A 27,672-nucleotide genomic window follows, 5' to 3' on the forward strand; every position below is an offset into this window, starting at 1 on the left:
TGTAGGAGATAGTACAATAAAAACTTGAGCTTAGGAGGCAGTGAGAAGTTCTGAAAAGCAGAAATGAGGAAGCAGGCCATTCCATGTGCAAAAGCACTTGTAACTAGAATCCTTCCACTGAGGTGGGATGCCACTGGACCTTTGGCAGGGTCAAGTGATTGGAAATGTTTCCAGAAATAAATTGTGTCTGTGATATAACTACCAGCCTAACAAGTGCAGAAAGGCTCACTATTAGGTTTGGGGTAGGGTTGACCATCAGAGAATGATTTTTTTTCTTACCCATGGCAATTCCAAGACCATCAATTATGTTGAGGGGCTGGCATAAAGTTAATAGAATGAGTCCCCATAATGACAAAATTCCTTGTAATACTGAGTTAAGTAGTTCATGGAATTTGCTCATGGAGGCAGAGCAGGGCTGCAATCTGCATCAGTGAAGGGATGGTTCACATTGATAGGTATTTATAGATCTTTTTATATATTGAAGTTTCAGGTGTATTATACTAGATATTAGAAAGGATAATCCTCAAAAAGATTATAGGATAGTTGGGGAGATAAAACACATCTGTGTATAGATGAGAAGTCTAGAAAATAACAAAGATAATTAGGAATATGGGCAGCTAGGTAATGCAGTGGATAGAGTATTGGGCCTGTTGTCAGGAAGATTCAACCTCATGAATTCAAATTTGAACTTATTACATGTGTAATCCTGTTCAAATCACTTAACTGTTTGCCTTAGTTTTCTTATCTTTAAAATGAGCTAGAAAAAGAAATGGCAAGCCACTCTAGTGTCTCTGCCAAAAATACTTCAAATGGGGTCACTAAGAGTCATTCATGACTGAAAAAATAACTGAAAAATGATTGAACAACAATATTAGGAATATGATCATGACACATACAAATGATACAGTTAATGAATGTTATAAAAGACTGTAGACACAGAACTAATTTTGGGGTAGAAGATCAGGAGAGACAACCTAAAAGAAATAGATTTAACTTGGCCCTTCAAGGCTAGAAATAATTCTGATGAGTTAAGAATGAAGGGAGAGCATTCCTGGAGGGGAATACAATCTGAGCAAAAATAGGAAGAGAGAGAATACCAAATTTGTTCTGGGGTCAGTGAGTGGGCCACTTTGAGTGAACTATTAGGTTCTGGTAGTGGAGTAACAGAAAAATAGGTTGAAAAGGAGGATTGGACCTAATTGTCCACCTCAGCCTGAAAGACTGTGAACGATAAATGTTGGTTAAGGTAAGTAGTTGGGGTTAACCACCATGAAAATTAGTAACTGAACTTTGACAGCCCTCAGCTTTTGGCTCCTCTCTCCTTACCTGAGCAGGTGTCAGCTGAAATCCTGTCTTGAGGAGATAAATGCTCTTATCGACAGTCCCAATACAGACACAGCTTCCTTTAGCACCTCGGACCTTCATGTCAACAATATCTCCAGGTCTTGTCTCATTGGAGGAATATGTCACTGAAACCTGAGCACAAAGACACTTCCCACTCACAGCTAGCAGGAGACCCCAGCCCTGCCAAATGAACTTCACTTTCTCTGTTTTCCTTCCCACTCTCTAACCACCCTACCTGGTTTTCAAATGAGGCTTGAACCGCCAACTGTAGACTGTCTGTGACTCCTTCTCCATTCTCCCTTACGTAGTACACCAATAGACGGCTGAAAGGAGCCATACTGGGGGTGACTCGAAGATATAGGTATGTCACACACACCTCAACCTCAGCACCTGGAGTCTCTGGAGAAGCTGGGTAAGACATTATTTTGTTAGAAATTTAAAGGATTGGCTCAATCCCTTTTAGGGGTTAGCCTGCCATGTTTCATCTCATGGTGTCTTGTTATGGCTAACTCTTTTAGGGCACTCAATCCCTTTTACGGTTGGCCTGCCAGTGTGACCCCCTTCTCTTGCTAACAATAATGTTCTTTTTATTGTTCTCCTGAATCTATTTCATATTTACTACTCCTGGTGTCTATTTTGTCTTTTCATTTTGACCATAACCTCTTCTTGTAAAAGTACCTTTTGGCTGCTGTATTTTTTCTGCTATTATGCTTCTGATCTTAGCTATATTCAATTTCTGTGGGAAAACCTTTCAGTTTTATGTAATAAAAACTGCACATAATAATGGATATAGATAACTGAAAAATGTTAATTATTAATGAATAAGTTGAGCCAATATAATGACAATACTACCTAAGCTAATTTACTTATTCAGTACTATAAACATCGAATTACCAAATGATTGCATTACAACTAGGAAAAAACCTGTAACAAAATTCTACTGAAGGCTGAAAAAGTCAAGAATTTAAAGGAAAATGTCCTTAGCTATAAACTAAGCTGGAGAAGGAAATGGCAAAACACTACAGAATCTTTGTTAAGAAAACTGCAAATGAGTTCATAAAAAGTCAGACATGACTGAAAAATCATTCAACAATAAGAAGTCATGTATTTTCTCTTTGACTCAATTATCTTATCTATCAAATGTCCTCCTATGGTTGTAAAAATCAAATGATATTCCTTTTCAGTAAAATGAGAAGTTTTAATTAAATTATTTCTCATATTTGTTACAACTGTAAATCTGTGTATGTGGGGGGAGATGAACTTAAATATTTTGAAAATGAGGTTAAAAATGATGATAATATCTTGATCATTTTTTTCTTGAAATCCAATAATATTCCAATTTTCTACCAAATGATTCAAGCTATTAAAATGTAGTCAAGCATATCAATGGATCTGTGCTGTCAACAATGTGGAATTTCCCTTTAGTGATGAAAATAACCAATTTTTTTTTGCATTTTTTCATGTGTGTGTTGACCTCGTCTTTCTCATTCAATTATGGGCATTTCGTACGTAAAGAGAGCTTATCTTCTTTAAAAAAAAAAAAAGAATTTAAAGGAAAGTAATGAAAAAAAAAAACATGGGTAGGAGAGCGGTCTAGCAATAGCAGATCTCAAATTAGACTATAAAACAGTAATTCTGAAAAGAAAAATGGGTACTGGTCGAAAAATAGAGAGAATGATCAATAGAACAAATTAGGTACATAATATAAGGAAGCAAACTAACCCAGGAGATCAGAGTTTGATAAACCCCAAATCCCACAAAAATAAAATAAAATTTTAAAAAGTGAATGATTAAATTACAAATGGCCAGAAAACTTGAAGGTGTTAAAAAGATGCAAAAAAGCAACTCCCTAACCCTTAATGCCAACTCTAGTACTAACATCTTTTGGATGTTTGATAACAACCTTGAGAAAATACGCTTTCCTATTTGAACTCAAAAGCTTCCATTCCCATCTCCAAAAAAGATGAGATACACTTGTACTGTCTTTTGAGTGAAAATGTAGCAACAACATGTAAACTTCCTTTACCACTCTCCCTGGACTTCTGGGAGCCCTCCACCTGCCTGGAAGATTCTGAGACAATGATTGGCTAGGAAAATGCTAGTTCTGATTACTGGTCCCTCCACACCACCTCTTTAGTTGTGGATTCTAGTAAAAGGAGCAAAAACCATACATGCTATAGATAAGATGTCTGTGTCGTACCAACTCTAATACAAGTGCTTCACCTGCTCCAGATAACACTCAGGACATCATCCTTCTTTCTCAATCCCACCTGACAACATCTGTGAATACTCTGCCCATCTTTCTATGTCCAGCTCAAAGGTCACCTCTTCCAACAAGCCCTCACAAATCCCCAAAAGGGAAGTGATCTCCACCTCACCCAGACTATAGCATATAGTGAGGGGAGAGGGTTTAGACTTAGAGTCAAAACATCACTTATTGGGAAATTCATCTTCTCTTTCTGGACCTCAGTTTACCCATCTATAAAACAGGGATGATAATACAGGTCCCAGTCACCTCACAGGATTGTGAATGGAAGAAAGCATTTTGTTAGTTTTCCCCTATAGGAAAGTGATCTTTAAGCTTTACAGAATTGGAATTTATTCCAATGACCAAATTCGAATTTGTACCATATCTGTAAACCACATAAGGTATTTCATTTATCTTTTTAGCTTTTCTAAAGCCTGGGGAAAGGAAATCATATGAACAAAGGCTTACACAGCAGATATTTAGGGATTAGTATAACCACCTGGCTTATGTTGATGTGAGAGAATATTAGGTAATATTTTTTTAAAAGGTAGTTTGACTCAGACTGTGTATGGTCTTTGACAGTCTTAACTACGGAGTTTGGATTTTCTCCTGGTAGTGCTGGGGAGCCATCGAAGGTGTCTGACACGGGCTATGAACACAGTAAGGTTTTAATTTCCCTTGTGACTATACTCACTTGTTCCTGGGATGTGGGTTACATGGCTGGTCTGGTCTGAGGGAGGTGCATCTCTCTTGCTTCTTTGCTGTGTGACATTGGCAGGCTGCAGGCCTGACTGCACAATGTTGCCTCGTGATGCAACTTCATAATATAAAGTAAAATCACAAGGACAGGTGGACTTTACGGGAAAACGGACTTCGTCCCCCACCTTAGGGAAGAGACAGCAGCTGAGAGGAACCTGAGTTATGCTAAACAGAAACAGATGATACGAACAAACCAAGAGGTCAATGACCCTGAACCCTCCCAAGCCCCCAACAAGAAGACACGATGTTGAGATGTCCAGAGAGGGGCACAGATGCCCTCGGCTCTCTGTCTTGGAATGGGGTCTATCCATTTTGCTTTGGCAGAGAAGAAAGGAGGAAGAGAATTTGGAACTTAAAAATTATTTTAAATGAATGTTAAAAATTGTTTTTATGTTTAATTGAGAGGAAAATGAAATATTATTTAAAAAAGAAATCTGATCTGGTAAGATGTTCTACTTTTAACCTTAGAAATGAAAATGATAAAAGTAAATAATAATAGTTATAGAATGATAGATTTAAAAAAAATAAAACTTTAGTGATATCTTTAATATCTATAGTGACCTGTTATATCTTTTACATCACAATTATTTCCAGTTTATCACTTATCCAGTCTCAAGTGAGCCTTCTCTTATAACAAAGAAAAACATGTATGAAAAGAAAATTATCCTGATGTAGCAACTACATCTATGTACAGCATTCTATACCCATAGTCTTCCCCTGCCCACTTCTTGTCCCTAGGATCATGGATGAATATTATAATCACATTTGGCTAAAATAGTATTAGATTAGACAGTTTTGAGCATTGGAAAAACTTTTAGAGGTCATTTAATCCATCCCCCACAAATGGTCATCCAAAACAAAATGGGTACCTATTATTTAGAGAATGGCTAAACTAAGTATAGTTCATGAACATAGTGAAACATTATTGTATTGAACTAAATGACAAGTGTGTTTGGTTCAGGAAAATTGGGGATCACTCATATAAAATGAAATAAAAGGGAAAGAGGAGAATTCAGGGATGATTAACACAAAGACCTGCAAAGGAAGCAAGTTTGAATGACTTCAGAATTCCAATCAAAGCAGTGCCTTTGATTATACTTTTTCAGAAGACCGATGAAGATACCTGCAACCTTCTATCTATTAGTAGAGAAGTGGGGGCCTGCAGGTACAGAATTATGCTTAATGTATTGGTTTATTTATTTGTTACAAAAGAGGGCTTTTTTTTTGCAGGAGTTAGAATACTGAATAGGGACAATAAATCTTTTTAAAGAAAGGCAAGAGTATCTACAAATGGTACCTCAAGATCAGCACTGGTGACAGTGTATAATAACTCAAAGGCAATACATTTTATGTTCAGATATCTCTCACTGTTAGAAGAAGTTTGTCTTCCTATTAAGACAAATTTATGATCCTGTAAGCCTAAAGTCATATGAAAGACAGCTAATACATATAAAATGCTGCAACTACAAAACCTCAACTGGACTAAACTTCAGGGGAGCAGCCTCATATCTGGGCTTTGCTTTCCATGACTATGAAGCATATTCTCAAGATGGTCCAAGAGAAGCAAAGGAAGGAAAGAGAAGAGAGCTTCCCAAGATAGGAACTTGCTAGTCCTTAAGAGTTCTATTCTAGGAGATAGAATTCTGGGTTTCTAGGTTCCTGGGGTCTAGTTCCATTTTTCATCCCATTAATCAAGTATGCAAACCTGAACAAATAACAAATCCCATGAACTTTTGTTTTCTCACTTGTAAAATAAAGGGTTTGGATAAGATGATTTCTGAGGGCCTTCCAGCTGACATTAACTCAAATTGTAATCATTAATACAGCTGGACACATAATCCTAAATCCCAAGAAAGTCACATGATAAATGTCTTACATCTTAGAATTCATAGAATGACAACCTCAAAACTGGCCTAAAGCACTCATCTGCACCTTAAGAATAGCAAATTGGAAAAGAAAGAACATTTTTACTTGGCTGGAAACACATTAAAAAAATCATCATGTGAATAATTCATAGGGCAGTGCCTGTTAATACACTAATAAAGCTTCTGGATGAAATGATGGAATTGTTTATGCAAAGTCTTTGGCTAATTGGAACACACAGTAACGGGAGCTGAAAAACCTCTGTTCCCACAGTTGTAAGAAAGGCCTTTTCCAGCTTTCCCACAGTGGAATTGGTTTAAAATCAGAGCATAATAAGAACAATGTGTCCAGAGTGGCCATGCAGAATCCCATTTGTGTTTCCTTCCCAAGGAAGTACTGTAAAATACAAACTACCGATTCAATTCATGTAAAATGCTGCAAAACCTCATTTGGACTGAACTGACCCTCACCTTCAGATGAGCAGCCTCATGTCTGGGCTTTGGATTCTATGACTGAATCATCATTCTCAAGATACTGACAGGTGCCATTTATAAAGAGCTGAAGTCGGCAGCAACTGGTTATCATTGAACAAGTAACACCATGGCCAGAGTCCAGGTAGAGCCTTGAGTACAGTTTGGCTATGAAGCCATGAATGAGGAATACAATCAAGTCTTAGATCTAAGATAGCTCTGAAGAGAGCTGAAGACACTATTCATCCCTGCCTTCCAAGTCTTTCCTTCTCTAGGCTAAATACTCTCTATTCCTTTAAACCAGTGGTCAGCAAACTACAAAATATAAGAAACATTCTAGCCCATGGGTGGGACAAAAACAAGTGGTGGGCTGAATCTGGCCCCATAAGCCACAGTTTGCTGACTCCTATATCACATGGTCTCTGATTTTCTCATGATCTGGTCATCCTTCCCTCACTTGCCCATAACTCCTATTTGTTGAGGTCCTTTCTAAAATGTGATATCCATAATGGAGCACAGAGATGGTCTGATTCTCATCTCCTTCATCCTGGGCCCTATGGTTCTCCAAGACCACTTTAACTTTTTTGGCTACAACATTACACTGCAGTCATGTATTTATTTGCAGTCTACTAAAGGTCCCCATGCTATAAGCTTGTCCTTTTCAAATAATCTTAATACAGGCTTCAGTGAAGCTTCTCCCATTCTATTCTTGTACTAATTGATTTTTTAATTAAACCCAACAAGTGGATGTTTTATTTATCTCTATTAAATTTTATTAGATTTGACCCATCATTCTAGAGTACAAGGCAATCCTTACCTGAAAGGATGACTCAGGAGCCTGGAGCTGTAGGTAGCATTTACTTGGGGAGTACCAGCTGCTAATAGATAAATAGTTGGGTAGGTATTGTTTCCCAGCAGGTTTTCCATTGATTGCTAACACTTTTGTCTGAAGAAAAAATACAACTGAATGTTATGCACGTATTTTCCAGGCAGTCTCCCATTTCTGTTGCTGTGATTTTGCTTAAATGACAAGGTTTACTAACCTCCAGCCAAACATACTGAGCAGAGGGAGGGATTGTAGGGATCTCAAAGTGTACTATCCCTCCTTGGGAAAGTAATTCACTGGTGTAAATGTTGTCCTTTGGAGTCAACTCAGCTTTGATACGGATCAATACTCCACTGGCTGGGCTACCATCAGGGTAAGATGCTTCCACCTGGACAGCATTTGAGCAAGAGAATATCAGGAATACATTTAAAAAAAATAATTTATAATGACACAGTGGCACATCAAGAAAAAATAATTAACACACTAGAATGTAGGCCAATGAGACCGCATTTTAAAAGGCAACAGTTTGTGATGTCATTTAGATTATAATCAAAGGGACATAAGATTAAAAGCTACAAAGTACTTAGGAATTACCTAGGACTGCCTAATTTTACAGATTCACAATTAGAGCTAAGAGGCAAGTTCTTGACTAAAACAAGGAAAAAAGATGATCATAAAAAAGGAAATCAATAATTTTGATGACATAAAAATTTAAAGATTTCTGCAAAATTAAATCAATAAAAGAATTAAAAAGAAAAGAGTTAATAAGGGGACTTGGTTTTTTTTTGTTTTGCAATAAATTTCTCTGCTAAATGTCTGATATCCAAGATACATGGGGAAGTGATACAAATGTATAAAAACAAGAATCATTTTCTGAACAATTAATGATCAAAGGATATGAATAGGCAATTCTCAAAAGAAAAACACAAGCTATCAATTCTTTCTTGAAATAATTCTCCAAATTACTATAAATAAGATACACAGAAAATAATATATATCTGAGCTTTCATGTCACATCCATCATTTTGGCAAAGATTACCAAAAAAAATTTATTGTTGAATAATTGATCTAACCATTATGGAAAGCAATTTGGAATGAAATCCTCTCAAAATACTATTGTGCATACCCTTTAGCCAAATGATACCATATGAGGTATATATGTCAAAGAGAAAGACAGAGGGAAAAGACCTGTATGTAAAAAAAAATATTAATAGCAGTAGTTTTTACTGTAGCAAAGACTTAGAAGTAAAGTAGGTGCTCATCAACTGGGGAATGAGTAAACAAATTATGATATATGAACATCACGGGACAGACGCAAAAACTTGGGAAGATGTGTGTGAACTGATACAGAGTGAAGTAAGCAAAACCAGGAGAATCATTTATACAATGATTATAGCATTATAAAGGAAAAAAAATTGAAAGACCTAAGAACTCTGATTAATATAACAATTATAATTCCAATTAGTCTAGTCATGAAGCATACTCCTCATCTCTGGGTAGAGAGATGATCAACTGTTGATATAGAAGGAGATATACATTTTCAGATATGACTAGTATCTGCTTGATTATATTTCCATGCTATAGAAAAGGCTTTTGTTTTTGGCAGGAGAATGGCGTGTGTGTGTGTGTGTGTGTGTGTGTGTGTGTGTGTGTGTGTGTGTGTGTAGGAACTAATGAAAAAACACATCAATAGGATATTTGAAAATACACAAAAGAGAGCAGAGATAAGTTAGAAGGGAACACAGAAGAGTAGCGCAGTATTGTTACTATTGTGTTCAATTTAATATATACATTTTTTAAAAAATGTAACATGTATATAACAAATTAGTGCTTTTATACATTGTTTGCTTTTTCTGTTCTTTGCATATGGACACATGAATGTTGATGTAGAAAGTCTTAGATAAAATACAATTTTTATTTAAAACTCCTTAAAATCATAAACATGGAAGAGTAATTTTTAATATGATAAACATTGCAATAAAACCAAAAGTTAATATTATGAAATACAAAAAGTGTTTTCAATAAATACAGACATAAAGCAAAGATATTCTCTTTCTCTGTTATTATTTAGCATAATTCTACTATTGATTATAGTAGTAATAGCAATAAAACAATAAAATTTTGTAAGCCTAAGAAAAAAGGAATGAATGAATAAATGAAAAATATTTATTATGCACTTACTATATGATGGGCATTAGGAATACAAATAGAAAAGCCAGATACCCTGCTCTCAGGAAGTTCTCATTCTAATGGGGAAGTAACATTTAGGAGGTTTATTTTGCAAGTCACATAAAAAAGTTCCATACTCCTTGGGGTGCAACAGCAAAGCAAATAACAATGCATATTTTAATAGCATTTCTAGGAATAAAAACTTATTGCTTTTTTATGTTGAACTTTTTGACAATAGCAAGGACTTTGTTAACAAGAGCCTTCTTTTTGTAGGGTCTTCAGGAGCTACACTTCTGAGGCAAGGACTGGGCAACTAATAGAAGTTTTGTGGGGGTTTTTTGATGATTAGAAGGAAAGGTGCTGGAATAGCGGCTCCTGGACTTAACTGTCCAGCAATGACAGCTGTTAGTAGTTATGGTAGCATGATTGGCAGAGTCCTTCATGAAAGTTGGTCTTCTCATTGAAGGATGCAAAGGCCAAGTTGGCAGTTAGGCCAATAGCTCAGGGTAGGGAAACCGCTATTCCTGAGGCTCTTGAGGTGAGAGTGATAGGTTATCTTAACCATGGTCTAGGGAAAGAGGAACACTGAGGCAGTTTTTCCAGCCTGACAAATGCAGCCAGCCTCCTGTCTCTTCCTCAAAATATCTTGATGCTTCTTCTAGGATGACTTTCCTGTTTTATCAATGACAGCTGGTGGTAATAGGTGATGATAAATGGGTAAAAGCAGGCCCCTCTCCACAAAATTGCTCCCTCAAATGATAGATGATGGTTGCCAACACTGGTATAGAAGCAGGACTAGCTATCTGGAAGTCACAGCTATTACTGGATTTCTTAGACTAACCTACCCATTGGAAGTCATTGGTCAGTAGTTGGTATTGAGAACAGTGGGTCTCTTCTCCCTAATAGTGCCTTCCCTTAGTGATGGCAAGGATCGATTAGGAAGCAGGGCTGGTGATCAGGGAGCACTACTTCTCTTGGGCTTCTTGGACTCAAAATCTTGGGATGTCTATTTCAGGGTCTGAGGGGAGATAGTAGTTGGTGGTAGAGGGGTGACCAATCTGAAACATTTTGTCTTCCATGTCTCCTTTAGGCTCCTTGTTGCTTCAGAGACAAAATGATTTCTATTTGTGACTAGATGCTTTACTTAGATATGCCAGAAAACCAACACAGAATAATTGAGACAATAAATAGCTCTGATAAAGTAATTAGATGTAAAATGAATTTTTAAAATTTATTACTATTTTTATATATCAGTAAAAAAAAAAAAAGAAATCTTATCAAAATAGCTGTAAAATAGTTGATAGTCAATTCATGAACCAAGAGACATTCACAAATTATATAAATATAATTATAAAATAGTTGTTACCAAAATAAGAGATCTAAGTAATAAGAGGAAAATGGAAGAAGTGCCTTTCACAATTATGGCTAGGGAGAATTTTTGCTAAACAAGGCAAAGAGTTGATCATAAAAAGGGGCAATTTCCATTACATGAAATTGAAAAGTTTTTGCATAAACAAATTAATGCCACTATGATAAGAAAGAATTAAAGTTAATGGGGAAAAGTCTTTTTTTATCAAGTATCTTTGATAAAGATTTAGTAGTGAAAGTAGATACAGAATTAAAGCAAATATATAAGACTAAGAGTCCTTTCTTAATAGTAAGTTGTCAAAGATTATGAAGTTTTTTAAAAAATTAACATCAACAACACAATGAAAACATGTTCCAAATAATAATTAAGCAATTCCAAGATTCCAGAAAATTGACTAAGAAAACAAAAAATGAAAATAATCAATATTGAGAAGGCTCCAACAAGGAACACTAAAGCATTATTTGGCAGAGCAATGAATTGGAAAACAATTTTGAATAATGTACATAAACTCATTAAATTATTCAGTGACCTAGGAATCTTACTCTTAGGTTTATACCTTGAAGAGAGAAAGAAAAAAAAATCCTATAATATTCATAGTCACCCTTTATGTGTTAGTAAAAAACTAAAAACAATCAGGTTGCTCATCAATCAAGAAAGAGTGAAATAAATTATAGTAGAATGTAATGGATACTGTTATAACATAAGAAAGAATACATAGAAAGAAATATGAGATGCCTCCTAGAGGTATCTATCCTAGAGGTTTAGAACATGTCTAAAGTTGAATTAATTATCTTTTTCCTTCTCCCTTTTCCAATCTTCCCTATTCTATCATGTACCATCATCTTTTTAGTATTATAGATTCAAAAGCAGTAAATTATTCTGGACTCCTCTAGTTAACTACTAATTCCCGCCATTTTAACTTTCCTCATATGTCTAGAATTAATTTCCATTTCACACAACTACTGTTCATTCAGATCATCTGGCCTATACTATTGTGACAATCTTCTCATTGATCTCTCTGCTTCAAATCTCTCACCACTTTAGTTTGTGTTACACAGTACTGCCTTAGGAATTTTCTTTAAATGCATATAAAGTGTAAATTCTTCTGATTAGTTTTAAAAATCTAACATAACTGGATTTTGTGTCCAATATACATTCCCAATCATCCTTTTCACTCTTAATGGACACTTCTACTTCTGCATTCTGTGATGTTACCAAACTGACCTCCTTGTTCTTCAGTCATAACATTCCATCTCCCATCTCCATGCCTCTGAAAAGCCTATTTTCCATAACTGGGATGCACTCTTATCTCCACCTCATACAGTCCCCCTTTTCCTTTAACAGCTAGACACCATCTTCTTTAAACCAAAATCACTCTGACTCTTAATGATTGGCTAATTATAGATCCTAGGCAAAACCCCACTTGGTCATTGTTTGGGCCTTGACTGGTTCAGAGTGAACTTTATATATAAACTTTATTAGAAAGCAGTGGTCATCAAAACCATTTGGTATTGGCTAAGAAATAGTGTAGTGGATCAATGGAATAAATTAAGTTCACAAGACACAGTGATTAATGACTACAGTAATCTACTGTTTAATAAACCCAAAGACTATAGCTTTTGATATAAGAACTTATTATTTGTCCCCCCAAAAAATGCTGGGAAAACTGGAAAATAGTATGGCAGAATCTAGTGTTGACCAACATCTAATATCCTATATCAAGATAAGGTCAAAATAGGTCCATGATTTAGACATAATGGGTGATATTATAAGCAAATTAGGAGAACAAGGAATAGTCTATCTCTCAAAAAAGGAAAAAAAATTATATCAAGATATTTTTGTCCTTTAACTCAGCCATTCAGAATGTTAGCTTTCCCTCTCAGCTGAATATCAACGGCAAATCAGATGAAAAATCATCTATGCCTTTTAAGTCACTGATAAAAATGTGAAAAAGCACAGGGCCAGGCACAGATCTCTAGAGCACTCCACTGGAGATCCCTTGCCAATTTTTCATCTCATAGAACCAATTACTCTTTGAATGCAGATATGCTATCAATTCTAAACCCATCTAATTATATCATCTCTCTGTCCACTTCTCTCTGTCTTCTAGAATACTATGAATTAGAAAAGTATGAATTATGTTACCAAAAACTTTGTAAAGTCTAAGTAACATATATCTACACTTTTCTCATCTACTAGTTTAGTAATCATGCAAAAAATTATTTTTAAATTAGGTTCATTTTGAGTGACCTGGTCTTGGTGAAACTTCACTGCTTTTCTCTCTAGATTTTCACCAAACATTTTTAGTGATCCTTTTTAGTATCTCAGGAGCCAAAGTCAAGCCCATAATTTGCTGACTCTGTTCTCTTGACTTGTTTTAAAACTGGAATATTTGTTCTTATGCAATTTTGTGATACCTCTTGGTCTTTCAAATATTACTGGCTCTGGCTTAGCAATCACATCTGCTAGTTCTTTCAGTATCTCACCACTTAATCTCGTCCTTGAATTCATCACAGTTATCTGCCATTTTTATAACATATTCTTGAACTTCAGAATCCACTTCTCACATGGCATTTCATCTACTGCTCTGAACACGAGCTTTTAGTTGGTGGATCTTCATGTCTAGCTTGACCCATACCCTTATGTTGTTTTTCCCTGTCCATTTTCATGACATTCTGCTACAACTCCCCTGCTACTGTCCCTTTATTGCTCTAGGAAGAGAAATCAAACCAACACTACCATTCTTGGAAAGAACTCATCAAACCATTGCACTATTACATCATTCATCATTTCAAAATTTTCTTTTCTGATCAACTTTCTCTATATGTGTTGTTGTCCTTTTGAATAGAAATTCTTCAAGGTCAAGGACTGTTTTGCTTTTTGTTTTTGTATCTTCCAGCCTTATTTAACATAGTGTAGGAAGAGATTAATAAATGCTTTTCACTTATTCATTCATTAATTCATCAAGTACAACTATTTTCTATTTGCCCACTTAAGTATAGGCCTTTGCCCACATGCCAGGGCTCAATGGTTCACAAGATGTAGGAAGAGGTACCCACTTCCACTGGCAATTATTAGACCAACTTCCAAGCTCACTTTTACTACTCTTTGGATTTGTGGGAACAAGAAGAGGACCACTGGTGGACAAGAAGTAGGAACTGGGGAGAAACCACCATGAAAAATGCAAAGAAGCTGTCTGAAAGACATCTTAGCAAGGACTAACCATGTGGGAGCTGAACTACTAAAATCCATTCAGGCAGGAAAATGAAGATCCTGATTTTTGCTCCCCCTTTCCCTCTCTCAATCAAGAGGGCAGGCAAATTGCTTTGGAACCTGATGCTTCCTCCAGGCTTGGGAAATGCTTGCCCTTGTGTGCATTTAAAATTTCACTTTGTTTTTTTAAGTCAGCAAAAGTGATAAAGTTGTTAAATAAAAGGATTGCTAAATTGTGTATTCCTGATTAAAATGAGATAGTGAAGGGGATGATGGTGAATAAACTGGAACAGGAGAAAGATCTAAAGTTGTTCAGTCTGCCATAAGATTTCTGTCAAGGATCACTCTCAGTTTATTTGAATAGTTTACCAGAGCAGAGAAAATACAATCACTGGGGTTTCTTTAGTAACACTAGTTAGATCCCTATATTTATATTTATCCCTGATTGTTAGTCTTCATTTCTACCTTCTGCACCTTTCTCTTTAGAGATTAAGATGGTTGTTGTTAAGTTCTCTATGCAGTGATATTTGCCTCTTCTGACAAAGTCCATTTTCCTTCCCCAGGAGAATTGTTTTCCTTTGAATTTTCATACTTTCACTCTTGAGAATCTCCTCTTCCTCCTGGGCTTTTCTCCCCTTGAGCATTTTAGTCGATTTTTCACTTGTATCTTTCATTTGAAAGTATCTTTCATTTGAAACATTTAGACTCTGCTTTCCCCAACATTCAAAAGTCTTGTCAGCCTGAACCAAGACTTCCTATCCTTCTCAATCACAAATTCTAAGAGGCAGCAGTCACTTTCCCCCATAGTTCCCAGCAGTTTTATTCTGAAAACCAATTCCTCTTTATTAGTGAGAGCCAGATTCATAAAAGGAATTTTCCCTTTTTGGTTTCTCTACATTTTAAAATACAAGGGTGGAAATAAAGTCAATCAATCACCAAATGACTTCATATCATGGCATCATAATTGGATGAGAATTCTTGTACTGAATCAATCACTAAATAAAAGGTTTTAGCCTAGGTGCAAAATGTTCTTAATTAGTTTAGTTCTTAAAAGCCACTGGATGAAATGGAGTGTCTTGCACAAGAAGTACATTTGGATCTGTTGAAAACATTTAATAATATCCTGTGCAGAATTTGAATAAAACTAGCAAATTAGTTTGGAACTGCATATTTGAACATTTGGCAGTTTAATATGAAATTATCAGCTGACACTGGGCAAGTCACTTAATTTAGCTTCATTTTTCTCATCTGTAAAATGGGAATAATAGCATCTAACTCACAAGGTTGTTATGAAGAGCATGTGAAATAATATATATAAAGCACTTGCAAATCTTAAAATGCAAAATCAATACTAAATATTGCTGTTGGCTAGGTAGTGTTGGAGGCCTTCCAAACAAGTCCCTGAGGAGGAATTTCTTAAGAGTGCTTGGGAGTGGAGAAGAGGGAAACTTGGCCATATTCTTCCACCATGACCTGGGAAGGGCCTTGTGAACGCTGGAAAAGTCAGGAAGATATAAAGTTCACAACCTGCCTCAGACACTTAAGTAATTTAAAGTTTTCTTTTATAAAATGGGATAATAATAATATCTATATCCTAGGATTGTTGTAAGAAATCAAACTATAAAGCTCTTTGCAAATCTATATATCAAAAGTTCTATATGAATGAGAGCTATTATTCTAACCTTATTCTGACTTAGTACCTTATAATTCTTTATAGGACAATATCGTCTAGGGTGATTATTGGATGTGATGAAAAGCAAAGCACTGGACTAGTGTTCAGCCCTTGGCTTCAATAAATGTATGTTAGTGAAAATAAACTGAAAATAAAGTCTACTTAAAATATAAGTATGCCCTAAAAATAATAAATACTTAGCTGTGAAATTTTTACTTTATATTTCTTCTCATTCAAGGAAAGTATGTTTTGTTCTCTTTTGAAAGTATGTTTTGTTCTCTTTTGAAAACATAACTTATGTTATCATTCAATATATGCAATAGCATTGAGTATATACCAAAAATGTGGTTATGGACCACACTAAAATTTTATATGAGACAATTTTGGGGAGATGGGATAGGGAAGAGAGGGAGGAAATCAAGGTTCATATTTGTATCATCATGATGCACAACGATTTAAAGAAAGATATCAGAATATCATTGAACACAACTATATCAGGAACATACCTTTCCTCTGTAAGGCAGACCAGGTTTGAACTGCTTTCGGGTCTCCTTGCTATATCTGATCTCAATAAGTTGTTTTTGCACGGGGGTAGAATCATCAAATGTAACCTGCTGACTGCCATCAACACTGGTCACCGTTGCCCAAATATTGACAGTGCCTCGAAAGTGCTCCGGGACATCAGCTGGCATCATATCCTTCACACACACGTCAAAGACTGCAGAGCCGTGTATCTGCAAGGAAAGTCAAGAAGGAAATGCTATATATTCAAACAACTTTTGGTGAAACTTTGCCTTTCTTCCAGGGTCTGGTATTTTGTTTCTCTTGGCAAAAAGGGGATAAGCAGAATGTCAAAACCTAACTCAATCCAAAAAGAAACACAAATTTACAAACATATGTCTTTCATAAACCTTTAATCTAAAAACTTGGTTGACAGGAGTGGTTTAAGTCAAGAGTTTTATTTATGCCATGAATAGGAAACCTCTAGCCCATGAACTTGGGCTCTTTCATCTTGCACACCAGTTCATGCAACAGGACATGATAGTTCTGTCAAGACTTAGTTCTGGAACAAAGCAAGAGGGAGTCCAGGCTTCCAAAAAGGGATATTATATCCTCCCTCATGATTGTCCTGCCCTTGTGATTGTGAACTCTGAAGTTTCCTTTTTTTGATCATAATTTCCTGTTCTTCCACTTTTCCTTCTGCCTCACTTTTCTAAAAGCGATTCATCCTTCTGACTGGGATTTTTAGTCCCTCATTGCTTCTCTGTTCTCCCAAACTCTAAGCCCAATATCAGGCTTTAGTCTTGACCAATTCATCTCTACACTGTCCCTTTTCCCCTTGTCCTAGTGCTATTGATGCCTTGATTCAGTCCTATCTGGTTCTTTGTTAGCCTTTGGACCATGCCATGTTTATACTGTCAATGGGGTTTTCTTGGCAAAGATAATGAAACAGCCATTTCCATCTCTAGTGGATTAGAGCAAATAGAGGTTAATAAGTGTCTGAGACAGGATTTGAACTCAGGTATTCCTGACTCTAAGCCTATAGCTCTGTCCACTGAGCCATCTAGCTGCCTCTATTACTACCCTACCAACCCTCAACCTTTAGTGACTTTCACCATCTATTTCTTCCATTATTACATCAATGCTGCTGAATGCCACTGAATGAAGTTGCAATACTGTGTTTTCACTGGGTTTACTACAAATTCATACAAGCTAATCTAAACAAAGACCTCACTGTTGCATTCTTCCATGACTGAATCATTTAGAAATGTATCAGGTTCAAGAGTTTATTTCTTTTTTCTTTAGGAGTTCATTTATGGTTTGCTCGATTTCTCTGAGATTGAATTGTTTTAGATTTCCACTTCCTATTTTGTTAATCTGTATATTTTTAAGTACTATTTCCAGTAAGTTTTAGTTTGACATTTAGTTTCTGAGGATAGTGATTTTTAATAATTTTCCTATCCTATCCATTGTGAACTCACCATTCTCATTTTGATTTTGGCAATCTAGGTTCTCTTTTATTTTGCTTAAATAAGCTAAAATTTTATCAATTTTGTTAATTTTTTAAAGGCTCCATTTTAATTTATTTCTACTTTGTTTTCAAAATTTCCTTTGCCCTTGTTTTGCCAAATTAGGATTTTTTTCTCTGTAAATCTAATAGCATTAAGCTTCTTTAGTTATTTTAGCTTAATCTCCTTTAAGATAACTCTGTACTTATCAGCTCTTTTCCATTCACCTAAACAATTCCTCTATCTCTCATTTCTTATTCCTTTTTCTAGCCTTGGAGTTTACTTAATTTGTTAGTTCCAAACAGTAGGGCTGTTTAATCAATTCTCTCAATTAAGTAATCAAGTAACACCTCCCTCTTCCTGTCTTCCCCTTCAACTTTAGTTCTTTTTTAAACTTCATTTTCTGTGTTTTCTAAAAAAAAATTCCCCTCATTCTCTTCATCATTAACCTTCATTTCTGTCTATTTTGGACTTTTATTATTTGACTCAGGGTCTTAATAGAAATTTACTCTTTCTTTAGTCTATATTCCTCATAGAATTAAAATTTCTAAGGTACCTATTTTGATTTGCTTCTTCTAAGCAGCATCTATTGCCTTATAGATCTTCTGCCTCAGTCTTCCTGGGGCAACTAGGTGGCACCGTGGATAGAGCACCAACCCTGAAGCCAGGAGGATTTGAGTTCAAATCTGATCTCAGATATTTAACACTTCCTAGCTGGGTGAACCTAAGGCCACCCAATTGCCTCAGCAAAAAAAAAAAAAAAAAAAAAAATTCCTGTAGGCAATAAGGAGGATTTTGTTCTATGGTAGAAATTTTTCTATGACTGTACAGTTCATTATTGACCTTTGCCTTCCCCATGTTAATTTTTTTCCTATTTGCCTTGAAATCTCTTTCCTGAATTCATGCCCTCCTACTCTTTTAGGTGTCAGTTGTCCCCCCCGCCAGCAGCCATGATTCCCCTTCTCTTGGGGTATTTTGAATGGTTTCTCTAAGTTCCAAATCTCTGAAGATCATGCCTATTTCTCTTTAAAAATACTTTTTTATCCCATAGGAACATTCATCGTACCCCCTCCAAACCATTAAAATAAGATTTTCCAATTTCTTTCCTTCTTCTTTTTTCCCTGCCTTTGCTAAATTGAATTATTTGTAGGCTCTTTTCTTCCCAAGAAACTGATAAGAGTTATTTTTACTTGATTGTTAGTCTTTGACTTGAACTTAATACATCACATATTTCTTTCAATCTTCTTTTTCTTTGGCTGCTTTTAAACACCCTCACATTCTATAACTCAGTGCTACAAAAACCACTGATTGAGGCTGAACAAACTGTGATTTTTGAATGTAATGGAATACTATTGTGCAATAAGAAATGATGAGCAAGTAGATTTTAGAAAAACCTGGAAAGACTTGTACAAACTGATACAAAATGAAATGAGCAGAACAAGGAAAACATTGTACATGGCATCAGCAAAACTGTATGATGATCAAGTAGGAATGGCTTAGCTCTTCTCAGCAACACAGCGATCAAAGACAAATACAAAGGATTCATGGTAACTTAGTTCTTCTCAGTGGTTCAGTGATCCAAAGCAATTCCAATAAACTTTGGATGGAAAAAGTCATCCATATCCAGAAAGAGAACTATGATGACTAAATGTAAATCAACACATAATATTTTCACTTTTTTTCTTGTGTTTTTCCCCTTTTATTCTGATTTTTCTCTCCTGACACAATACATATGGAAATATGTAAAAAAAAATGAATGTACATGTATAACAAAAAAGTGGTTTTTTTGTAACTGGGGAAAATAATAATAATAAAACCTCAAAGGATCCATAATGGAAAATGCTATGCACATCCAGATAAAGAACAGATTGACTCTGAATCCACATTGAAGCATCCTTTTTTTAAAACTTATTTTTATCTTTTGATCTGTTTCTTCTTTCACAATTATGACTAGTATGGAAATATGCTTAATATAATTGCATATATATATAATCTATATCAAATTGCCTGCTATTTTAGAAAAAAAGAGAAAAGAGGGGGGAAAAATCTGGAACTCAAAATCTCATAAAAATGAATGCTAAAAATTGTTTTGACAAACAATTGTGAAACATTAAACTATTTTTTAAAAATACACTGATTCACCCGTAGTAGTTTGCTGGGAAGTTTAGTCCATGATATTTCAGGCTTATTTTTCCCCAATCACTATTTGACTTTTGGGCAACTAAGTGGTAAAGTGTTAGGCCTGTAGTCAGGAAAACCTGATTTCAAATGTGCCTCATTTACTAGCTATATGACCTGGGCTAACTTCATCTCTATTTGCCTCAGTTTCTTCAACTATAAAATGGACATCATAATAACATCTACCACCAGAGATACATGGTGAGGATCAAATGAGTTAATAATTGTGAAGCACTTAACGTAATCCCTGAAACATTGTAAATGCTATCTAAATATTAGCTATTATTATTATCCTTGTCCTCTTAAATACAAATTTAAAAAATTTTAATGGTATCTGTTAGTTTATTGTTACTGTCCTTGGTCATTGTATTTGTTTGTCTTTCTTATATTTCTGTTTGGAGTATTTGAAAAGCAAATAATTTCCTCAGATTTGGTTTTCTAGAATGTATCTATTGGCTTTTTTTTCCTACTGCCATCTTTTTTTCATTAATGGTTAGGATTAAGTTTGTAGATTTGATCATCTTGGGTTACACAATGAAAGCCTTTTACTTCTTAGGAAAACATTATTCCATTTCCTTCTGAAGTTTCTGGTGAGTGAATAATAATCTTGGCTTATTTAAATTTCCTTTCCTTTATATTTGAGAGGCTTCCATGATTCAGTCTGCTTTTCCTTGATATGTGGGAGGTCTTTTCCTGATTATTTAACAAGATGTTTTATTCAATGTTGAAGTTCTGGAATTTGATGAAATGAAATCATGATTTTTAAGTAGTTAAACTTTGAGACCTTCACTCTAGAGTCCAGTGGATTCTTCAAATTTTTATTTTGCTTTCTATTTCCAATACTTCTGTGTAATTTTCTTGTATTATTTCCTAAAGTATAGGAAGATTTTTGTATCATCTTTTTTTTCTGGAAATTCAATAGGATTATAAGATATAGGAATATAGATTTAAAGCTAAAAAGAAACTTAGAAGCTATCTAGTTCAACCTATTCATTTAAAAGATGAGGAAATTTAGGCTCAAAAAGGCTAACTTATTCAGGGTCATATAACTAATAAAGTGTTTGAAGCAAAATTTGAAATTATATCTTCTTGACTTCAAGAGCCAACCTTGATTCACTATGCCACTTAGTTGTCTCTGAGTTTTTTCATCGAAGTCAATTATGATAGCTTATACAGTTGTCAAGTGTTCTTCCTATTTTGTTTATCATATTTTGCCCTAATATTTCTTGTTGCACATCTGCAGTTTCACAGTCTATACATGCTATTCCCTGTTACAAATGTCCATCGTTTTATTCAGATGCTTTACGTTCAGTGTTGTATATAACCTCATATTTAAAAAAAAAATCCATTCTCCCTCATCTTAAAATTTTTTATTCTTTATTACAAAGAATGACTTTTTGGTAGTGAATGAAGAGAAGAATACATTAAGAAATGAAGGCAATGTTTTTTTAAAAGTTAATAAACTATGTATTTACAAAAATAAAATCCCCTACTTTCTGCTCTACACATTAATTCTCTTTTCAGAGCTTTAATTTCTCTTTTTGTTTCCTCCTTTTACTTCCTTCAAATTCTTTAATTAAGTTTCTCAGATATTTTGGAGTCTTTTGAAGTTTTCTCATTCTAGAGCTATCTCCATGGATTCTTTTCTTCACTGTATTTATCTATTGGGATATTTTTGTTTGCTCACCTAATATTCAGTCTCTTTCTAGTTTTTCTGTAGAATTTTTCTAGGTATCATTATCATCTTTTTCTTCTTTTATTTCTTCTCCTCCTTCCTCTCCCATCCTTTTCTTCTTACTCTTTTTCTGCTTTGTTTCATTTCTTGCTGTTTTGAGTCATTAAGAGGAGCCGGACTTAGACATGACTATTCAACCAGCCACTTTGTGGGAACATAAAGTTCTGACTGAATTTAGGTAACATTTTCTTCAGAGACTGTGAAGAATTAGCTAAGTGAAGACTCTCATGGGAATATAACCTTAAACTATAATTGTGACTTGAGATTTTATAATAACAAATAGAGCTATAGTTAAAAGCTGCAGGCATTATCACCTATTTCCCACCACTTCTTAATTAGTATGTAAGTACTTCTCTTAAAGGTGATGATGGCTTTGAATTCTATATCTGCTTGTATAGCAGTTCTCTAAGGAAACTTAAATTAAGAGTTTATTTTTATTGACTTATATTCTTTTGTTTCTAGGTTTATTTCTGCAATTAAAATATAAGCCTAGATTCCTCCCAAACAGCCTGGGAGAGTGGAAGTTCAGAAGGTTTCTCTATTTAGGCTATTTAATCTTGGGTTTCAAAGTTATGCTTTGTACTCCTTTTGCTGACAAACATCTTGTCAAATGGGAGATGCTCTTTCTCATGGGATTGTAATAAACCCCTTTTTGCATTTTTTTTTAATCTGAGAGTCTCTGATTGTTTTTGTGGACACTACTGTTCCACAGTTTGGGAGCTTGTCCGGGATATTCCCTGTTTGTGAGGAGTGTTTTCTATACAGAATTCTTAAATAGGTGCCCTCTAGAGAATTCTCTGGTGGTCCTTGGATTAAGTTCAGGAACTACTGCTCCAATAAAGTAAACCCCAGAAGAAAGACACCCTGAAGAAAGAATTAATTCAGCCCAAGAAATAAACTAGCTGAGAAAAGTTTGAAATCAGTCATGTAACTCAAAACTGGTGAGGGCAGGAGAGACCAAAAATTGGTAAGCTATCTGGGTGACTAGATTGGGATTGGGAGAATCTAGACAGTTAAAAGGCTCCTATTTCTCTTTGATATTGAGGAAATCCTAGGCAGTTCATTCCATAAGGATTTTCTTATTTTCCTTTGGTAAAATCAGGTGAGTCTTCTATTAAAGAGGACAAGACTGAATCATGGGAAAGGAACAAATCTAAAGTATCTGACTCTAAGACCTTATACATTATTCCAGAAGATAACCCTCTAGAAAACAGCCATAAGAACTGAGAGAAAATACCAAAATGTACAGGAAAAGAAAAAAAGAAAATGATTATATATTGTTGTTTTTTTGGGGGGGGGCAGGCACCCTACTCGAAGGAGATGTCTTCTAGCCAAGAAATGGATTATATGATGTCTAGATATGCCAAAAATTGAATCAGTATGCAAATTCAAAGGAGCCTGTTAATTCTGAGGAGAGTGAATATGTAGTCTTTTAGTTGCCAACTATAGGACAATTTGTTTTGAAGGAGGAGGGAGAGGAGCCAGAGAATCCCCTCTCAGCACTGCCTTCTCCCTATGCCCCCGCAGCTGACCATCGCTCCTAAGGCTTTAGTTCCAGAATTCTCTTCCTTGATTCCACCCCAAGGAAGAGTTGAAGAATGATTTAAAACCATTAACTATTTCCTTTCCTCCTGGCCCTCTTCAGAGGGAGCTTAAGCAAATAGTAAAGAATCAAGAAAACTTTCCACTTCCTGGAAAGACTAGCTTGTTAACTTGTTTCAATTGTGGACTAGAAAGGCATATGAAGAAGGATTGCCCACAGGGGAAGAGAGCGCTAAAGATCTACTCCCTCATAGAAATGGAGAAGGGGTGTCAGGAGTTCATTGAAAAAACCCATTCAGAGCCCTTGATAAATTTAAGAATGGGAACAAAGAGGAATTGGTTTTCTTGATAAATATCAGGGGTACTAGATCCTCTGTAACTCAATTGTCCTGGGAGTCCAGATTGTCCAAAAAACTCTCTTAATTTCCAGTAGAAAAGGAAAAAAAAAATTATTATACTTTTTACTGAGGTTTTGGAATTAGAAAGAATTAGACTGAAGGACCCACATACAATGGTTAGGGTCAGACAAGACCTTATTCCTTTGAAGGGAAAAAGAGGATTAGTAACAGATGGATTAATTAGAACCCTGCATATCTCCCTTTAATACCCCAATACTATCAGTTAAGAAGAGAGACAGATCTTATAGGTTGGTACAAGATTTGAGGGAAATTAATAAAACAGTCCTCCCTTCTCATCTAGTAGTATCAGATCCATATACAATAATAGGAAAGATTTTTGAAACCAGTAAGAGGATTAGTATTGCAGACTTAAAAGATGCTTTCGGAGCTTGTCCCCTAGATCTTGAAAGCAGGAATATCTTTGTTTTTGAATGGAAAGACTCCAAATTGGGAACAAACCGTAGTATAGGTGGTGCATTCTACTCCAGAGATGTACAGAATCCCCTAATCAGTTTGGGCAAGTCCTAGAAACTATTTTGGGGAAATTTAGAGTTCCCCTGGGTACCCAGATCTTGCAATATGTTGATAAAAAAAGACTAGGTCAGTGAGACTTCCACTGAATTGCTAAATTACCTAGGGAGGGAGGGGCTCAGAGTCTCAAAAAGAAACTAAAATTTGTGGAAAGAAAAGTTAAGATACTTGGGGTACCTAATTAATGAGGGGAGTAAACTTTATGTGCTCGATCAAGCCCTGGAATTATTAGAAAAGAAGGAAGGGAATATTTATTCTGATTCTAAGTATTCCTGGGGGGTGGTGTAAGTGTTTGGAAAAATTTGGGAAGAAAAAGTATGGTTAAAAACCTCTTACTGCCTGAGACCATTGCTACTATACATGTGAATGGACATCAACTAGTCAGTCCTTTGAAGCCAGAGGAAATTATCTTGTAGATGAGGAAGCAAGAAGGGCAGGGAATGAGTATGTGCTGACCCCCTGTTGATCTTGATGCTCTCCTTTACTCCAAGTCTAGCCACTCCACTTTTGTCAGAAGAGGAAAATGACGAGCCAAAGAGTTGGAAGCCCAGGAAGATAATAATGGTAAATAGTACCTCCCTGTTGGCCCGAAAGTACTAAATAAAGCAAATATCAGACAGCTTTTACTACAAGCCAGTCATTGGGATATCCAAAACTTATAGGATGTAGTCTTACCCAGTTCATATCTTCTGGCCTGTATACCCTTGTGGATACCTTGTGGATAGTTGCCTTATTTGTTGAAGCACCAGCAGGAGGGAAGCTTCTGGAAATTAGACCTTTTCAGAGGATATGAGTAGACTTTTCTGAGCTGCTATGGTGGGTTGCCACAGATGCATGCTTGCCATAATAAACCATCTGACCTCATGGTTAGAGGCCTTCCCAGTGACCCAAACTACTGCTCAGACTGTTAGTTAGATATTGTTGGGGAAATTATTCCCAGATATGGGATGGTGGAGAGCGTAGACTCGAACCACGGGACTCATTTTCCCTTTAAGGTTCTCCAGTCCCTGGAAAAGGCCTTGGATATTACCTGGAAGTTTCATACTCCTTGGCACCCTCCTTGCTTGGGTAAGGTGAAAAGAATGAATCAGGAGATCAAGAGGCAGCTCACTAAATTAGTGTTAGAATGCCTCCCTCTGGCCCTCCTCAGAATTAGGACCAAATTCCAGAGGGATATTGGATTATCCCTTTTTGAACTCCTCTTTGGACATCCTTATCTGGGAAGAAGAGAGAGAAACTGGGACCCCCATATTTGACAGGAATATGTTCTCTGATAAAACATTTGACTATTGCAGAATAAAGGGTGATTGCTCAGACTCCACCACTAGGGTTTCCTATACACAAATTTCAACTTGGAGACTGGGTGCCAATCTGGACATGGAAAAAGGAAAAACTCCTTCCCTCCTGGAAGGAACCTTTCCAAGTTTTGCTGATATCAGATGCCACTGTGAGGACCAAGGAGAAAGGCTGGACTCACCATACTTGGACTAAAGGACCAGTTATCATTCTCACAGAGTGGATTATAGATTCAAACCATCCTGGTAACCTCCCATTGGGTGGATAGATGAACCTTGAGAATATGTGTAGGAAGTTTGTGATCTGTCTGTTTCTTTTAGTATTTCTGTTGTTACTGACTTTAGTGACAGACATTTTTACTCTAATTACCAGGGATGCAAATATTGGAGTGATAGAAAGGAGAAGGCAATCAGGGTGGCTGAGGTATAGTGTATTACGAGAAGTAGGCCTGTGAGAATTTGAATAATTAGGCATACTCCTAGTAGAGATCCAAAGTTTCATCAGGCAGAAATGTTAGATGGTGCAGGGAGATTGAGGAATGAGTGGTTGATAATTTTTATAAGGGGATGGGTTTTACGTAGATTGGTCATTAGTTTTTGTAATTGAATTACAACAGTGGTTTTTCATGCCATAGGCTATGGTTAGAGTCCATACTAAAACTATTATGGAAATGATAATGGGGTGATAGATGGCCCCAGATAGAAGTTGGGAGTACAGGAGCTTCAATTAGACAAAGATGGACCCCCGTAGAGAAAAAGGACAAGCCAGTTTCAGAGGGATTGGAGACTAAGAACAAGCTTGAGGAAATGTATCAAGAATGGTGTGAAAGGTCTTCAAAGGTTAATAAATAAAAGTGTTTCTAAATAAAATTTCGAGGAATTAATTGAGTGAAGACACTCTTGTGGGAATATAACCTTAAACTCTACTTTAATTGTAATTTGAGACTTTATAATAACAAATAGAGCTATAGCTAAAAAGTTGCAGGTATTTTCCCCTCCTATTTCCCACCACTTCTTAATCAGCATTTAAGTATTTTTTTAAAGGTGATGATGGTTTTGAATTCTATATCTGCTTGTATATCAGGTCTCTAGGGAAACAAATTAAGAGCTTATTATTACTGACTTGTATTCTTTTGTTTCTGGGTTAACTTTTGTGATTAGAATATAAACCTGGACTCCCCCAAATAATAGGAAAAAAAGCCAGTTTAGGGGCTTCTAGGTTTAGGTTATTTAATCTTGTGTTTCAAAATTATGCTTTGCATTTCTTTTGCTGACAAACAATACCTTGTCAGATGGGAGATGCACTTTCTTGTGAGATTGTAATAAACCCCTTTTTACTTTTTCTTATTCTAAGAGTCTCTGTTTTTGTGGACACTGCTGTCCCACACAGAGAAGAATTTCCTTAAGAATTGTAGGTCACCCCTAATTCTTATTTATCAGCAGCTGAATTTGCTTCCAGAAGATGAGAGCAAAACTCTGACCTGAGACAGCCCTGTAAAGTTATGTAAAATCACCAACAAAAAGTTATACAAATTCAAATGGTCTTAGGTTTTCTGGAGATAGGACAAACTCAAATGGTCTCACACCTTCTGGAAGCAGGAAAATGAATATCCAGAAAATGTCTCTTTTCATATACAAACTCAAATGGCCTTGCCTATTCTTAGAGTCCTGTATAAAATAGGCCTTCAGAAAATGTCTGTTTGCAAATCATTTCTTTCTCTTGAGAATGATATTGCCTGCCAAGAAAGCCTTTGTCTTGGTGTCTCTCTAACAATAAAAGCCTTTTTTAAAAAATCACAGTCTTTGAGTAAGTGAATTTCCTTTGCTATGAGCCGGTACCTTGGAGAACAAGGAAATCTCTCACCCCAATCCTGCCACACTGCTCCTTCTCGACCCTGCCCTCATCATTAATACACTGAGAAAATAAAAAGTATTATCTGGAGATCCTTCATGTCCCTACTCACACCTCAAAATTCATCTATTTCTTTATCCACCAGAGTTCTCCTCCATTGTTCAAGTATCTAAGAAAGAGCTGTTCCTTTTCTTTGTTT

General features: G+C 35.8%; 1 protein-coding gene across 1 annotated transcript in view; it reads right to left on the minus strand.

The window, feature by feature from the left end:
* CPAMD8 (C3 and PZP like alpha-2-macroglobulin domain containing 8) overlaps positions 1-27,672 on the minus strand; it is a 166,017-nt gene that overhangs the window by 105,658 nt on the left and 32,687 nt on the right. Inside the window, exons 11-16 of the mRNA XM_051972095.1 lie at positions 16,440-16,667; positions 7,728-7,898; positions 7,502-7,630; positions 4,287-4,476; positions 1,580-1,752; positions 1,327-1,476 (exon numbers count right to left, since the gene is read on the minus strand). Coding sequence (XP_051828055.1) covers positions 1,327-1,476; positions 1,580-1,752; positions 4,287-4,476; positions 7,502-7,630; positions 7,728-7,898; positions 16,440-16,667 — 1,041 coding nt within the window. The remainder of the gene's footprint in view (positions 1-1,326; positions 1,477-1,579; positions 1,753-4,286; positions 4,477-7,501; positions 7,631-7,727; positions 7,899-16,439; positions 16,668-27,672) is intronic.

This window comes from Antechinus flavipes, chromosome 1 (genome assembly GCF_016432865.1).
Source record: "Antechinus flavipes isolate AdamAnt ecotype Samford, QLD, Australia chromosome 1, AdamAnt_v2, whole genome shotgun sequence".
Lineage (NCBI taxonomy): Eukaryota > Metazoa > Chordata > Mammalia > Dasyuromorphia > Dasyuridae > Antechinus > Antechinus flavipes.